The sequence below is a fragment of the Heptranchias perlo genome, unplaced genomic scaffold (genome assembly GCF_035084215.1).
Source record: "Heptranchias perlo isolate sHepPer1 unplaced genomic scaffold, sHepPer1.hap1 HAP1_SCAFFOLD_271, whole genome shotgun sequence".
NCBI classification, from domain to species: Eukaryota; Metazoa; Chordata; class Chondrichthyes; order Hexanchiformes; family Hexanchidae; genus Heptranchias; species Heptranchias perlo.
This window is the reverse complement of record NW_027139283.1, coordinates 164,387-180,637: the sequence shown is the minus strand read 5'-3', so window position 1 is coordinate 180,637 and position 16,251 is coordinate 164,387. Positions and strand designations below refer to the sequence as shown.

Below are 16,251 nucleotides of genomic sequence, written 5' to 3'. Positions count from 1 at the left end.
GTTTCTGTCCCTCTCTCTCAGTTTATGTCCCTCTCTCTCAGTTCCTCTCCCTCTTTCTCAGTTTCTCTCCCTTTCTCTCAGTTTCTGTCCCTCTCTCTCTCAGTTTCTGTCCCTCTCTCTCTCAGTTTCTGCCCCTCTCTCTCAGTTTCTGCCCCTCTCTCTCTCAGTTTCTCCCCCTCTCTCTCTCAGTTTCTGCCCCTCTCTCTTAGTTTCTGTCCCACTCTCTGTCAGTATCTGTCCTTCTCTCTTTCCGTTTCTGTCCCTCTCTCTCTCAGTTTCTGTCCCTCTCTCTCTCAGTTTCTGTCCCTCTCTCTCAGTTTCTGTCCCTCTCTCTCAGATTCTGTCCCTCTCTCTCAGTTTCTGTCCCTCTCAGTTACTGTCCTTCTCTCTCTCAGTTTCTCTCCTTCTCTCTTTCCGTTTCTGTCCCTCTCTCTCACTTTCTGTCCCTCTCTCTCTCAGTTTCTGTCCCTCTCTCTCTCAGTTTCTCTCCTTCTCTCTTTCCGTTTCTGTCCCTCTCTCTCAGTTTCTGTCCCTCTCTCTCTCAGTTACTGTCCTTCTCTCTCTCAGTTTCTCTCCTTCTCTCTTTACATTTCTGTCCCTCTCTCTCAGTTTCTGTCCTTCTCTCTCTCAGTTTCTGTCCTTCTCTCTCTCAGTTTCTGTCCTTCTCTCTCTCAGTTTCTGTCCTTCTCTCCCTCAGTTTCTGTCCCACTCTCTCAGTTTCTGTCCCTCTCTCTCTCAGTTTCTGTCCCTCTCACTCAGTTTCTGTCCCTCTCTCTCTCAGTTTCTGTCCCTCTCTCTCTCAGTTTCTGTCCCTCTGTCTCTCAGTTTCTGTCCTTCTCTCCCTCAGTTTCTGTCCCACTCTCTCAGTTTCTGTCCCTCTCTCTCTCAGTTTCTGTCCCTCTCACTCAGTTTCTGTCCCTCTCTCTCTCAGTTTCTGTCCCTCTGTCTCTCAGTTTCTGTCCCTCTCTCTCTCAGTTTCTGTCCCTCTCTCTCTCATTTTCTGTCTCTCTCTCTCTCAGTTTCTGTCCCTCTCTCAATTTCTGTCCCTCTCTCTCATTTTCTGTCCCTCTCTCTCTCATTTTCTGTCCCTCTCTCTCAGTTTCTGTCCCTCTCTCTCAGTTTCTGTCCCTCTCTCTCTCAGTTTCTGTCCCTCTCTCTCTCAGTTTCTCTCCCTCTCTCTCTCAGTTTCTGTCCCTCTCTCATTTTCTGTCCCTCTCTCTCATTTTCTGTCCCTCTCTCTCAGTTTCTGTCCCTCTCTCTCTCAGTTTCTGTCCCTCTCTCTCTTAGTTTCTGTCCCTCTCTCTCTTAGTTTCTGTCCCTCTCTCTCTTAGTTTCTGTCCCACTCTCTGTCAGTATCTGTCCTTCTCTCTTTCCGTTTCTGTCCCTCTCTCTCTCAGTTTCTGTCCCTCTCTCTCTCAGTTTCTGTCCCTCTCTCTCAGTTTCTGTCCCTCTCTCTCTTAGTTTCTGTCCCTCTCTCTCAGTTTCTGTCCCTCTCAGTTACCGTCCTTCTCTCTCTCAGTTTCTCTCCTTCTCTCTTTCCGTTTCTGTCCCTCTCTCTCACTTTCTGTCCCTCTCTCTCAGTTTCTGTCCCTCTCTCTCTCAGTTTCTCTCCTTCTCTCTTTCCGTTTCTGTCCCTCTCTCTCAGTTTCTGTCCCTCTCTCTCTCAGTTACTGTCCTTCTCTCTCTCAGTTTCTCTCCTTCTCTCTTTACATTTCTGTCCCTCTCTCTCAGTTTCTGTCCCTCTCTCTCTCAGTTTCTGTCCTTCTCTCTCTCAGTTTCTGTCCTTCTCTCTCTCAGTTTCTGTCCTTCTCTCCCTCAGTTTCTGTCCCACTCTCTCAGTTTCTGTCCCTCTCTCTCTCAGTTTCTGTCCCTCTCACTCAGTTTCTGTCCCTCTCTCTCTCAGTTTCTGTCCCTCTGTCTCTCAGTTTCTGTCCCTCTGTCTCAGTTTCTGTCCCTCTCTCTCTCAGTTTCTGTCCCTCTCTCCCGCAGTTTCTGTCCCTCTCTCTCTCAGTTTCTGTCCCTCTCTCTCTCTTTCTGTCCCTCTCTCTCTCAGTTTCTGTCCTTCTCTCTCTCAGTTTCTGTCCCTCTCTCTCTCAGTCTCTGTCCCTCTCTCTCTCAGTTTCTGTCCCTCTCTCTCTCAGTTTCTGTCCCTCTCTCTCAGTTTCTGTCCTTCTCTCTCTCAGTTTCTGTCCCTCTCTCTCTCTGTTTCAGTCCATCTCTAGCTCAGTTTCTGTCCCTCTCTCTCTCAGTTCTGTCCCTCTCTCCCGCAGTTTCTGTCCCTCTCTCTCTCAGTTTCTGTCCCTCTCTCTGTCAGTTTCTCTCCTTCTCTCTTTACATTTCTGTCCCTCTCTCTCAGTTTCTGTCCCTCTCTCTCTCAGTCTCTGTCCCTCTCTCTCTCAGTTTCTGTCCCTCTCTCTCTCAGTCTCTGTCCCTCTCTCTCTCAGTTTCTGTCCCTCTCTCTCTCAGTTTCTGTCCCTCTCTCTCAGTTTCAGTCCTTCTCTCTCTCAGTTTCTGTCCCTCTCTCTCTCAGTTTCTGTCCCTCTCTCTCTCAGTTTCTGTCCCTCTCTCTCTCAGTTCTGTCCCTCTCTCCCGCAGTTTCTGTCCCTCTCTCTCTCAGTTACTGTCCTTCTCTCTCTCAGTTTCTCTCCTTCTCTCTTTACATTTCTGTCCCTCTCTCTCAGTTTCTGTCCCTCTCTCTCAGTTTCTGTCCTTCTCTCTCTCAGTTTCTGTCCTTCTCTCCCTCAGTTTCTGTCCCACTCTCTCAGTTTCTGTCCCTCTCTCTCTCAGTTTCTGTCCCTCTCACTCAGTTTCTGTCCCTCTCTCTCTCAGTTTCTGTCCCTCTGTCTCTCAGTTTCTGTCCCTCTGTCTCAGTTTCTGTCCCTCTCTCTCTCAGTTTCTGTCCCTCTCTCCCGCAGTTTCTGTCCCTCTCTCTCTCAGTTTCTGTCCCTCTCTCTCTGTTTCTGTCCCTCTCTCTCTCAGTTTCTGTCCTTCTCTCTCTCAGTTTCTGTCCCTCTCTCTCTCAGTCTCTGTCCCTCTCTCTCTCAGTTTCTGTCCCTCTCTCTCTCAGTTTCTGTCCCTCTCTCTCAGTTTCTGTCCTTCTCTCTCTCAGTTTCTGTCCCTCTCTCTCTCTGTTTCAGTCCATCTCTAGCTCAGTTTCTGTCCCTCTCTCTCTCAGTTCTGTCCCTCTCTCCCGCAGTTTCTGTCCCTCTCTCTCTCAGTTTCTGTCCCTCTCTCTCTGTTTCTGTCCCTCTCTCTCTCAGTTTCTGTCCTTCTCTCTCTCAGTTTCTGTCCCTCTCTCTCTCAGTCTCTGTCCCTCTCTCTCTCAGTTTCTGTCCCTCTCTCTCTCAGTTTCTGTCCCTCTCTCTCAGTTTCTGTCCTTCTCTCTCTCAGTTTCTGCCGCTCTCTCTCTCAGTTTCTGCCCCTCTCTCTCAGTTTCTGTCCCTCTCTCTCAGTTTCTGTCCCTCTCTCTCAGTTCCTCTCCCTCTTTCTCAGTTTCTCTCCCTTTCTCTCAGTTTCTGTCCCTCTCTCTCTCAGTTTCTGTCCCTCTCTCTCTCAGTTTCTGCCCCTCTCAGTTTCTGCCCCTCTCTCTCTCAGTTTCTCCCCCTCTCTCTCTCAGTTTCTGCCCCTCTCTCTTAGTTTCTGTCCCTCTCTCTCTCAGTTTCTGTCCTTCTCTCTCTCAGTTTCTGTCCCTCTCTCTCTCAGTTTCTGTCACTCTCTCTCTCAGTTTCTGTCCCTCTCTCTCTCAGTTTCTGGCCCTCTCTCTCAGTTTCTGACCCTCTCTCTCTCAGTTTCTGACCCTCTCTCTCTCAGTTTCTGTCCCTCTCTCTCTCAGTTTCTGTCCCTCTCTCTCTCAGTTTCTCTCCTTCTCTCTCTCAGTTTCTCTCCTTCTCTCTCTCCGTTTCTCTCCTCTCTCTCAGTTTCTCTCCCTCTCTCTGTCAGTTTCTGTCCTTCTCTCTCAGTTTCTCTCGTTCTCTCTCTCAGTTTCTGTCCCTCTCTCTCATTTTCTGTCCCTCTCTCTCAGTTTCTGTCCCTCTCTCTCAGTTTCTGTCCCTCTCTCTCTGTTTCTGTCCCTCTCTCGCTCAGTTTCTGTCCCTCTCTCTTAGTTTCTGCCCCTATCTCTCTCAGTTTCTGCCCCTCTCTCTCATTTTCTGTCCCTCTCTCTCTCATTTTCTGTCCCTCTCTCTCAGTTTCTGTCCCTCTCTCTCAGTTTCTGTCCCTCTCTATCAGTTTCTGTCCCTCTATCTCTCAATTTCTGTCCCTCTCTCTCTCATTTTCTGTCCCTCTCTCTCTCAGTTTCTGTCCCTCTCTCTCAGTTTCTGTCCCTCTCTCTCAGTTTCTGTCCCTCTCTCCCTCAGTTTCTGTCTCCCTCTCTCTCTCAATTTCTGTCCCTCTCTCTCATTTTCTGTCCCTCTCTCTCTCATTTTCTGTCCCTCTCTCTTTCAGTTTCTGTCCCTCTCTCTCTCAGTTTCTGTCCCTCTCTCTCTCAGTTTCTGTCCCTCTCTCTCTCAGTTTCTGTCCCTCTCTCTCAGTTTCTGTCCCTCTCTCTCTCAGTTTCTGTCCCTCTCTCCCTCAGTTTCTGTCTCCCTCTCTCTCTCAATTTCTGTCCCCCTCTCTCTCATTTTCTGTCCCTCTCTCTCATTTTCTGTCCCTCTCTCTCTCAGTTTCTGTCCCTCTATCTCTCAGTTTCTGTCCCTCTCTCTCTTAGTTTCTGTCCCTCTCTCTCTTAGTTTCTGTCCCTCTCTCTCTTAGTTTCTGTCCCACTCACTGTCAGTATCTGTCCTTCTCTCTTTCCGTTTCTGTCCCTCTCTCTCAGTTTCTGTCCCTCTCTCTCTCAGTTTCTGTCCTTCTCTCTCAGTTTCTGTCCCTCTCTCTCACAGTTTCTGTCCCTCTCTCTCTCAGTTTCTCTCCCTCTCTCTCTCAGTTTCTCTCCCTCTCTCTCTAAGTTTCTGTCCCTCTCTCATTTTCTGTCCCTCTCTCTCATTTTCTGTCCCTCTCTCTCTCAGTTTCTGTCCCTCTCTCTCTCAGTTTCTGTCCCTCTCTCTCTTAGTTTCTGTCCCTCTCTCTCTTAGTTTCTGTCCCTCACTCTCTTAGTTTCTGTCCCACTCTCTGTCAGTATCTGTCCTTCTCTCTTTCCGTTTCTGTCCCTGTCTCTCAGTTTCTGTCCCTCTCTCTCTCAGTTTCTGTCCCTCTCTCTCAGTTTCTGTCCCTCTCTCTCAGATTCTGTCCCTCTCTCTCAGTTTCTGTCCCTCTCAGTTACTGTCCTTCTCTCTCTCAGTTTCTCTCCTTCTCTCTTTCCGTTTCTGTCCCTCTCTCTCACTTTCTGTCCCTCTCTCTCTCAGTTTCTGTCCCTCTCTCTCTCAGTTTCTCTCCTTCTCTCTTTCCGTTTCTGTCCCTCTCTCTCAGTTTCTGTCCCACTCTCTCTCAGTTACTGTCCTTCTCTCTCTCAGTTTCTCTCCTTCTCTCTTTACATTTCTGTCCCTCTCTCTCAGTTTCTGTCCCTCTCTCTCTCAGTTTCTGTCCTTCTCTCTCTCAGTTTCTGTCCTTCTCTCTCTCAGTTTCTGTCCTTCTCTCCCTCAGTTTCTGTCCCACTCTCTCAGTTTCTGTCCCTCTCTCTCTCAGTTTCTGTCCCTCTCACTCAGTTTCCGTCCCTCTCTCTCTCAGTTTCTGTCCCTCTGTCTCTCAGTTTCTGTCCCTCTGTCTCTCAGTTTCTGTCCCTCTCTCTCAGTTTCTGTCCCTCTCTCTCAGTTTCTGTCCCTCTCTCCCGCAGTTTCTGTCCCTCTCTCTCTCAGTTTCTGTCCCTCTCTCTCTGTTTCTGTCCCTCTCTCTCTCAGTTTCTGTCCTTCTCTCTCTCAGTTTCTGTCCCTCTCTCTCAGTCTCTGTCCCTCTCTCTCTCAGTTTCTGTCCCTCTCTCTCTCAGTTTCTGTCCCTCTCTCTCAGTTTCTGTCCTTCTCTCTCTCAGTTTCTGTCCCTCTCTCTCTCAGTTTCTGTCCCTCTCTAGCTCAGTTTCTGTCCCTCTCTCTCTCAGTTTCTGTCCCTCTCTCCCGCAGTTTCTGTCCCTCTCTCTCTCAGTTTCTGTCCCTCTCTCTCTGTTTCTGTCCCTCTCTCTCTCAGTTTCTGTCCTTCTCTCTCTCAGTTTCTGTCCCTCTCTCTCTCAGTCTCTGTGCCTCTCTCTCTCAGTTTCTGTCCCTCTCTCTCTCAGTTTCTGTCCCTCTCTCTCAGTTTCTGTCCTTCTCTCTCTCAGTTTCTGCCGCTCTCTCTCAGTTTCTGCCCCTCTCTCTCAGTTTCTGTCCCTCTCTCTCAGTTTATGTCCCTCTCTCTCAGTTCCTCTCCCTCTTTCTCAGTTTCTCTCCCTTTCTCTCAGTTTCTGTCCCTCTCTCTCAGTTTCTGTCCCTCTCTCTCTCAGTTTCTGCCCCTCTCTCTCAGTTTCTGCCCCTCTCGCTCTCAGTTTCTCCCCCTCTCTCTCTCAGTTTCTGCCCCTCTCTCTTAGTTTCTGTCCCACTCTCTGTCAGTATCTGTCCTTCTCTCTTTCCGTTTCTGTCCCTCTCTCTCTCAGTTTCTGTCCCTCTCTCTCTCAGTTTCTGTCCCTCTCTCTCAGTTTCTGTCCCTCTGTCTCAGATTCTGTCCCTCTCTCTCAGTTTCTGTCCCTCTCAGTTACTGTCCTTCTCTCTCTCAGTTTCTCTCCTTCTCTCTTTCCGTTTCTGTCCCTCTCTCTCACTTTCTGTCCCTCTCTCTCTCAGTTTCTGTCCCTCTCTCTCTCAGTTTCTCTCCTTCTCTCTTTCCGTTTCTGTCCCTCTCTCTCAGTTTCTCTCCCTCTCTCTCTCAGTTACTGTCCTTCTCTCTCTCAGTTTCTCTCCTTCTCTCTTTACATTTCTGTCCCTCTCTCTCAGTTTCTGTCCTTCTCTCTCTCAGTTTCTGTCCTTCTCTCTCTCAGTTTCTGTCCTTCTCTCCCTCAGTTTCTGTCCCACTCTCTCAGTTTCTGTCCCTCTCTCTCTCAGTTTCTGTCCCTCTCACTCAGTTTCTGTCCCTCTCTCTCTCAGTTTCTGTCCCTCTCTCTCTCAGTTTCTGTCCATCTGTCTCTCAGTTTCTGTCCCTCTGTCTCTCAGTTTCTGTCCCTCTGTCTCAGTTTCTGTCCCTCTCTCTCTCAGTTTCTGTCCCTCTCTCCCGCAGTTTCTGTCCCTCTCTCTCTCAGTTTCTGTCCCTCTCTCTCTCAGTTTCTGTCCCTCTCTCTCAGTTTCTGTCCCTCTCTCTCTCAGTTTCTGTCCCTCTCTCTCTCAGTTTCTGTCCCTCTCTCTCTCAGTTTCTCTCCTTCTCTCTCTCAGTTTCTCTCCCTCTCTCTCAGTTTCTCTCCCTCTCTCTGTCAGTTTCTGTCCTTCTCTCTCTCAGTTTCTCTCCCTCTCTCTCAGTTTCTCTCCCTCTCTCTGTCAGTTTCTGTCCTTCTCTCTCTCAGTTTCTCTCGTTCTCTCTCTCAGTTTCTCTCCCTCTCTCTCTCATTTTCTGTCCCTCTCTCTCAGTTTCTGTCCCTCTCTCTCAGTTTCTGTCCCTCTCTCTCTCAGTTTCTGTCCCTCTCTCGCTCAGTTTCTGTCCCTCTCTCTCAGTTTCTGCCCCTCTCTCTCAGTTTCTGCCCCTCTCTCGCTCAGTTTCTGTCCCTCTCTCTCAGTTTCTGCCCCTCTCTCTCAGTTTCTGCCCCTCTCTCTCTCAGTTTCTGCCCCTCTCTCTCAGTTTCTGCCCCTCTCTCTCTCATTTTCTGCCCCTCTCTCGCTCAGTTTCTGTCCCTCTCTCTCTCAGTTTCTGTCCCTCTCTCTCTCAGTTTCTGACCCTCTCTCTCAGTTTCTGTCCCTCTCTCTCTCAGTTTCTGTCCCTCTCTCTCTCAGTTTCTCTCCTTCTCTCTCTCAGTTTCTCTCCTTCTCTCTCTCAGTTTCTCTCCCTCTCTCTCAGTTTCTCTCCCTCTCTCTGTCAGTTTCTGTCCTTCTCTCTCTCAGTTTCTCTCGTTCTCTCTCTCAGTTTCTGTCCCTCTCTCTCTCAGTTTCTATCCCTCTCTCTCATTTTCTGTCCCTCTCTCTCAGTTTCTGTCCCTCTCTCTCAGTTTCTGTCCCTCTCTCTCTCAGTTTCTGTCCCTCTCTCGCTCAGTTTCTGTCCCTCTCTCTCAGTTTCTGCCCCTCTCTCTCAGTTTCTGTCCCTCTCTCTCAGTCTCTGTCCCTCTCTCTCTCAGTTTCTGCCCCTCTCTCTCAGTTTCTGCCCCTCTCTCTCTCAGTTTCTGTCCCTCTCTCGCTCAGTTTCTGTCCCTCTCTCGCTCAGTTTCTGTCCCTCTCTCTCTCAGTTTCTGTCCCTCTCTCTCAGTTTCTGTCCCTCTCTCTCTCAGTTTCTGTCCCTCTCTCTCTCAGTTTCTGTCCCTCTCTCTTTCAGTTTCTCTCCCTCTCTCTCAGTTTCTGTCCCTCTCTCTCAGTTTCTGTCCCTCTCTCTCTCAGTTTCTGTCCCTCTCTCTCTCATTTTCTGTCTCTCTCTCTCTCAGTTTCTGTCCCACTCTCAATTTCTGTCCCTCTCTCTCATTTTCTGTCCCTCTCTCTCTCAGTTTCTGTCCCTCTCTCTCAGTTTCTGTCCCTCTCTCTCTCAGTTTCTGTCCCTCTCTCTCAGTTTCTCTCCTTCTCTCTCTCAGTTTCTGTCCCTCTCTCTCTCAATTTCTGTCCCTCTCTCTCAGTTTCTGTCCCCCTCTCTCTCAGTTTCTGTCCCTCTCTCTCAGTTTCTGTCCCTCTCTCTCTCAGTTTCTGTCCCTCTCTCCCTCAGTTTCTGTCTCCCTCTCTCTCTCAATTTCTGTCCCTCTCTCTCTCATTTTCTGTCCCTCTCTCTCTCATTTTCTGTCCCTCTCTCTCTTAGTTTCTGTCCCTCTCTCTCTTAGTTTCTGTCCCACTCTCTGTCAGTATCTGTCCTTCTCTCTTTCCGTTTCTGTCCCTCTCTCTCTCAGTTTCTGTCCCTCTCTCTCTCAGTTTCTGTCCTTCTCTCTCTCAGTTTCTGTCCCTCTCTCTCTCAATTTCTGTCCCTCTCTCTCTCAGTTTCTGTCCCCCTCTCTCTCAGTTTCTGTCCCTCTCTCTCAGTTTCTGTCCCTCTCTCTCTCAGTTTCTGTCCCTCTCTCCCTCAGTTTCTGTCTCCCTGTCTCTCTCAATTTCTGTCCCTCTCTCTCATTTTCTGTCCCTCTCTCTCTCATTTTCTGTCCCTCTCTCTCTTAGTTTCTGTCCCTCTCTCTCTTAGTTTCTGTCCCACTCTCTGTCAGTATCTGTCCTTCTCTCTTTCCGTTTCTGTCCCTCTCTCTCTCAGTTTCTGTCCCTCTCTCTCTCAGTTTCTGTCCTTCTCTCTCTCAGTTTCTGTCCTTCTCTCTCAGTTTCTGTCCCTCTCTCTCTCAGTTTCTGTCCCTCTCTCTCTCAGTTTCTGTCTCCCTCTCTCTCTCAGTTTCTCTCCCTCTCTCTCTCAGTTTCTCTCCCTCTCTCTCTCAGTTTCTGTCCCTCTCCCAGTTTCTATCCCTCTCTCTCTCAATTTCTATCCCTCTCTCAGTTTCTGTCCCTCTCTCTCTTCGTTTCTGTCCCTCTCTCTCTTAGTTTCTGTCCCACTCTCTGTCAGTTTCTGTCCTTCTCTCTTTCCGTTTCTGTCCCTCTCTCTCTCAGTTTCTGTCCCTCTCTCTCTCAGTTTCTGTCCCTCTCTCTCAGTTTCTGTCCCTCTCTCTCTCAGTTTCTCTCCCTCTCTCTCTCAGTTTCTGTCCCTCTCTCAGTTTCTGTCCCTCTGTCTCTCAGTTTCTGTCCCTCTCTCTCTCAGTTTCTGACCCTCTCTCTCTCAGTTTATGTCCCTCTCTCTCAGTTTCTGTCCTTCTCTCTCTCAGTTTCTGTCCCTCTCTCTCTCAGTTTCTCTCTCTCTCTCTCAGTTTCTGTCTCTCTCTCTCTGTTTCTGTCCCTCTCTCTCAGTTTCTGTCCCTCTCTCTCAGTTTCTGTCTCTCTCTCTCAGTTTCTGTCTCTCTCTCCCAGTTTCTGTCCCTCTCTCTCCCAGTTTCTTTCCCTCTCTCTCTCAGTTTCTGTCCCTCTCTCTCTCAGTTTCTATCCCTCTCTCTCTCAGTTTCTGTCCCTCTCTCTCTCAGTTTCTGTCCCTCTCTCTCTCAGTTTCTGACCCTCTCTCTCCCAGTTTCTATCCCTCTCTCTCTCAGTTTCTGTCCCTCTCTCTCAGTTTCTGTACCTCTCTCTCTCAGTTTCTGCCCTTCCCTCTGCTGATTTGAACTCACTGTTCTGCCATTATTCAGGATGTGGTGCCTGCTTCCATGAACAAAGGCAGGTCATTGGGACATTTCCTCTGTCGTTGTCCGTTTCTGACACAGCTTTCCCGCCCAGCTCTCAGCTTCCCGTACACAAACCGCCAACGTTTTGTACAAAAGTTTCAGTTGAGAACTGCAATCTGTTCAGGCACTTCTGATAACTGGGGAAGTGTCCTGACTGGCTGAGAAGGGGCAGGGTTGAGACATGCAAACAAAGTCACAGAACGGATACAGAGACCAACAGGGGCGGAGGGACAGAGAGAGATGGTGGCCTGAGAAACTGAGAGAGAGAAACATGCTTGCAGAAACTCACACAGGTTGGAGAGACACAGAAAGCCAGGAAAGGGGAGAGACAGAGTGAGAGAAAGAGAGAGGCAGCATGAGGGAGTTGGAGAGAGACAGATTTTATACTGTCCCGTCAAACACTCCCAGGGCAGGTGCAGGGTTAGATACAGAGTAAAGCTCCCTCTACACTGTCCCATCAAACACTCCCAGAGCAGGTACAGGTTTAGATACCGAGTAAAGCTCCCTCTACACTGTCCCATCAAACACTCCCAGGGCAGGTACAGGGTTAGATACAGAGTAAAGCTCCCTCTACACTGTCCCATCAAACACTCCCAGGGCAGGTACAGGGTTAGATACAGAGTAAAGCTCCCTCTACCCTGTCCCATCAAACACTCCCAGGGCAGGTACAGGGTTAGATACAGAGTAAAGCTCCCTCTACACTGTCCCATCAAACACTCCCAGGGCAGGTACAGGGTTAGAAACAGAGTAAAGTTCCCTCTACATTGTCCCATCAAACATTCCCAGGGCAGGTACAGGATTAGATACAGAGTAAAGCTCCCTCTACACTGTCCCATCAAACATTCCCAGGGCAGGTACAGGATTAGATACAGAGTAAAGCTCCCTCTACACTGTCCCATCAAACACTCCCAGGGCAGGTTCTGGGTTAGAAACAGAGTAAAGCTCCCTCTGCACCGTCCCGTCAAACACTCCCATGTCGGTACAGAGTTAGATACAGAGTAAAGCTCCCTCTACACCGTCCCATCAAACACTCCCAGGGCAGGTACAGGGTTAGATACAGAGTAAAGCTCCCCCTACACTGTCCCATCAAACACTCCCAGGGCAGGTACAGGGTTAGATACAGAGTAAAGCTCCCTCTACACTGTCCCGTCAAACACTCCCAGGGCAGGTACAGGGTTAGATACAGAGTAAAGCTCCCTCTACACTGTCACGTCAAACACTCCCAGGGCAGGTACAGGGTTAGATACAGAGTAAAGCTCCCTCTACACTGTCCCATCAAACACTCCCAGGGCAGGTACAGGGTTAGATACAGAGTAAAGCTCCCTCTACACTGTCCCATCAAACACTCCCAGGGCAGGTACAGGGTTAGATACAGAGTAAAGCTCCCTCTACACTGTCCCATCAAACACTCCCAGGGCAGGTACAGACCGGGATAGCTACAGAGTAAAGCTCCCTCTACACTGTCCCGTCAAACCCTCCCAGGGCAGGTACAGGGTTAGATACAGAGTAAAGCTCCCTCTACACCGTCCCATCAAACACTCCCAGGGCAGGTACAGGGTTAGATACAGATTAAAGCTCCCTCTACACCGTCCCATCAAACACTCCCAGGGCAGGTACAGGGTTAGATACAGAGTAAAGCTCCCTCTACACTGTCCCGTCAAACACTCCCAGGGCAGGTACAGGGTTAGATACAGAGTAAAGCTCCCTCTACACTGTCCCATCAAACACTCCCAGGGCAGGTACAGGGTTAGATACAGAGTAAAGCTCCCTCTACACCGTCCCATCAAACACTCCCAGGGCAGGTACAGGGTTAGATACAGATTAAAGCTCCCTCTACACCGTCCCATCAAACACTCCCAGGGCAGGTACAGGGTTAGATACAGAGTAAAGCTCCCTCTACACTGTCCCGTCAAACACTCCCAGGGCAGGTACAGGGTTAGATACAGAGTAAAGCTCCCTCTACACTGTCCCATCAAACACTCCCAGGGCAGGTACAGGGTTAGATACAGAGTGATGCTCCCTCAGCGCTGGGTGTGTTGGGCGCCCACTCAATACCCGGTACTCTTGACCTGAACTTCTTGTGTTTTCCCCTCAGCCTCTCGCAGAGCACCATTTTCCAGACGCCCAAGTACGTGCGACTCAAGAACTGGCAGAGTGGCAACCTGCTGTACGACACTCTTCACCTGCAGGCTCAGAAGGTGCGAGTGGGAGGGTTTGGCCAACAATTCTTTTGAGTGGGGGTGCTGTGGCAGACTTGCAGTGTAACCTGGATAAATGTGAGGTTATCCACTTTGGTTGTAAAAACAGAAAGACAGATTATTCTCTGAATGGTGATCGACTGGGAAAAGGGGAGGTGCAACGAGACCTGGGTGTCCTTGTACACCAGTCGCTGAAAGCAGGTGAAGTGAGCAGGTGAAGAGTGAGAGGGATATGAGGAGCCTGTAGTGAGCTGGTGAAGGGTGTGAGGGATATATGGAGCCTATAGTGAGCAGGGGAAGGGTGTGAGGGATATATGGAGCCTGTAGTGAGCAGGGGAAGGGTGTGAGGGATATATGGAGCCTATAGTGAGCAGGGGAAGGGTGTGAGGGATATATGGAGCCTGTAGTGAACAGGGGAAGGGTGTGAGGGATATATGGAGCCCGTAGTGAACAGGTGAAGGGTGTGAGGGATATATGGAGCCTATCGTGAGCAGGTGAAGGGTGTGAGGGATATATGGAGCCTATCGTGAGCAGGTGAAGGGTGTGAGGGATATATGGAGCCTATAGTGAGCAGGGGAAGGGTGTGAGGGATATATGGAGCCTGTAGTGAGCAGGGGAAGGGTGTGAGGGATATATGGAGTCTATCGTGAGCAGGTGATGGGTGTGAGGGATATATGGAGGCTATAGTGAACAGGTGAAGGGTGTGAGGGATATATGGAGCCTGTAGTGAACAGGTGAAGGGTGTGAGGGATATATGGAGCCTATAGTGAGCAGGTGAAGGGTGTGAGGGATATATGGAGCCTGTAGTGAACAGGTGAAGGGTGTGAGGGATATATGGAGCCTATCGTGAGCAGGTGAAGGGTGTGAGGGATATATGGAGGCTATAGTGAGCAGGTGAAGGGTGTGAGGGATATATGGAGCCTGTAGTGAGCAGGTGAAGGGTGTGAGGGATATATGGAGCCTGTAGTGAGCAGGGGAAGGGTGTGAGGGATATATGGAGCCTGTAGTGAACAGGTGAAGGGTGTGAGGGATATATGGAGCCTGTAGTGAACAGGTGAAGGGTGTGAGGGATATATGGAGCCTGTAGTGAACAAGTGAAGGGTGTGAGGGATATATGGAGCCTGTAGTGAACAAGTGAAGGGTGTGACGGATATATGGAGCCTGTAGTGAACAGGTGAAGGGTGTGAGGGATATATGGAGGCTATAGTGAGCAGGTGATGGGTGTGAGGGATATATGGAGGCTATAATGAGCAGGGGAAGGGTGTGAGGGATATATGGAGCCTGTAGTGAGCAGGTGAAGGGTGTGAGGGATATATGGAGCCTATAGTGAGCAGGGGAAGGGTGTGAGGGATATATGGAGTCTGTAGTGAGCAGGTGAAGGGTGTGAGGGATATATGGAGCCTGTAGTGAGCAGGTGAAGGGTGTGAGGGATATATGGAGGCTATAGTGAACAGGTGAAGGGTGTGAGGGATATATGGAGTCTATAGTGAGCAGGTGAAGGGTGTGAGGGATATATGGAGTCTATAGTGAGCAGGGGAAGGGTGTGAGGGATATATGGAGCCTGTAGTGAGCAGGGGAAGGGTGTGAGGGATATATGGAGCCTGTAGTGAACAGGTGAAGGGTGTGAGGGATATATGGAGCCTGTAGTGAACAAGTGAAGGGTGTGAGGGATATATGGAGGCTATAGTGAGCAGGTGAAGGGTGTGAGGGATATATGGAGGCTATAGTGAGCAGGTGAAGGGTGTGAGGGATATATGGAGTCTATCGTGAGCAGGTGATGGGTGTGAGGGATATATGGAGGCTATAATGAGCAGGGGAAGGGTGTGAGGGATATATGGAGCCTGTAGTGAGCAGGTGAAGGGTGTGAGGGATATATGGAGTCTATAGTGAGCAGGGGAAGGGTGTGAGGGATATATGGAGGCTATAGTGAGCAGGTGAAGGGTGAGAGGGATATATGGAGTCTATAGTGAACAGGTGAAGGGTGTGAGGGATATATGGAGGCTATAGTGAGCAGGTGAAGGGTGTGAGGGATATATGGAGTCTATAGTGAGCAGGGGAAGGGTGTGAGGGATATATGGAGCCTGTAGTGAGCAGGGGAAGGGTGTGAGGGATATATGGAGTCTATAGTGAACAGGTGAAGGGTGTGAGGGATATATGGAGTCTATAGTGAGCAGGTGAAGGGTGTGAGGGATATATGGAGTCTATAGTGAGCAGGGGAAGGGTGTGAGGGATATATGGAGCCTGTAGTGAGCAGGGGAAGGGTGTGAGGGATATATGGAGCCCGTAGTGAGCAGGGGAAGGGTGTGAGGGATATATGGAGCCTGTAGTGAGCAGGGGAAGGGTGTGAGGGATATATGGAGCCTGTAGTGAACAGGTGAAGGGTGTGAGGGATATATGGAGCCTGTAGTGAGCAGGGGAAGGGTGTGAGGGATATATGGAGCCCGTAGTGAGCAGGGGAAGGGTGTGAGGGATATATGGAGCCTGTAGTGAGCAGGGGAAGGGTGTGAGGGATATATGGAGCCTGCAGTGAGCAGGTGAAGGGTGTGAGGGATATATGGAGGCTATAGTGAGCAGGTGAAGGGTGTGAGGGATATATGGAGCCTGTAGTGAGCAGGTGAAGGGTGTGAGGGATATATGGAGCCTATAGTGAACAGGTGAAGGGTGTGAGGGATATATGGAGCCTGTAGTGAACAGGTGAAGGGTGTGAGGGATATATGGAGCCTATAGTGAACAGGTGAAGGGTGTGAGGGATATATGGAGCCTATAGTGAGCAGGTGAAGGGTGTGAGGGATATATGGAGCCTATAGTGAACAGGTGAAGGGTGTGAGGGATATATGGAGCCTATAGTGAACAGGTGAAGGGTGTGAGGGATATATGGAGCCTGTAGTGAACAGGTGAAGGGTGTGAGGGATATATGGAGCCTGTAGTGAACAAGTGAAGGGTGTGAGGGATATATGGAGGCTATAGTGAGCAGGTGAAGGGTGTGAGGGATATATGGAGGCTATAGTGAGCAGGTGAAGGGTGTGAGGGATATATGGAGTCTATCGTGAGCAGGTGATGGGTGTGAGGGATATATGGAGGCTATAATGAGCAGGAGAAGGGTGTGAGGGATATATGGAGCCTGTAGTGAGCAGGTGAAGGGTGTGAGGGATATATGGAGTCTATAGTGAGCAGGGGAAGGGTGTGAGGGATATATGGAGGCTATAGTGAGCAGGTGAAGGGTGTGAGGGATATATGGAGTCTATAGTGAACAGGTGAAGGGTGTGAGGGATATATGGAGGCTATAGTGAGCAGGTGAAGGGTGTGAGGGATATATGGAGTCTATAGTGAGCAGGGGAAGGGTGTGAGGGATATATGGAGCCTGTAGTGAGCAGGGGAAGGGTGTGAGGGATATATGGAGTCTATAGTGAACAGGTGAAGGGTGTGAGGGATATATGGAGTCTATAGTGAGCAGGTGAAGGGTGTGAGGGATATATGGAGTCTATAGTGAGCAGGGGAAGGGTGTGAGGGATATATGGAGCCTGTAGTGAGCAGGGGAATGGTGTGAGGGATATATGGAGCCCGTAGTGAGCAGGGGAAGGGTGTGAGGGATATATGGAGCCTGTAGTGAGCAGGGGAAGGGTGTGAGGGATATATGGAGCCTGTAGTGAACAGGTGAAGGGTGTGAGGGATATATGGAGCCTGTAGTGAGCAGGGGAAGGGTGTGAGGGATATATGGAGCCCGTAGTGAGCAGGGGAATG

The 16,251-nt window shown here is 49.8% G+C and overlaps 1 protein-coding gene across 1 annotated transcript in view; it reads left to right on the top strand.

The window, feature by feature from the left end:
• LOC137310699 (nitric oxide synthase 1-like) overlaps positions 1-16,251 on the top strand; it is a 197,280-nt gene that overhangs the window by 28,345 nt on the left and 152,684 nt on the right. The window contains exon 2 of the mRNA XM_067978385.1: positions 12,408-12,510. Within this exon, the coding sequence (XP_067834486.1) occupies positions 12,408-12,510 (103 nt within the window). The remainder of the gene's footprint in view (positions 1-12,407; positions 12,511-16,251) is intronic.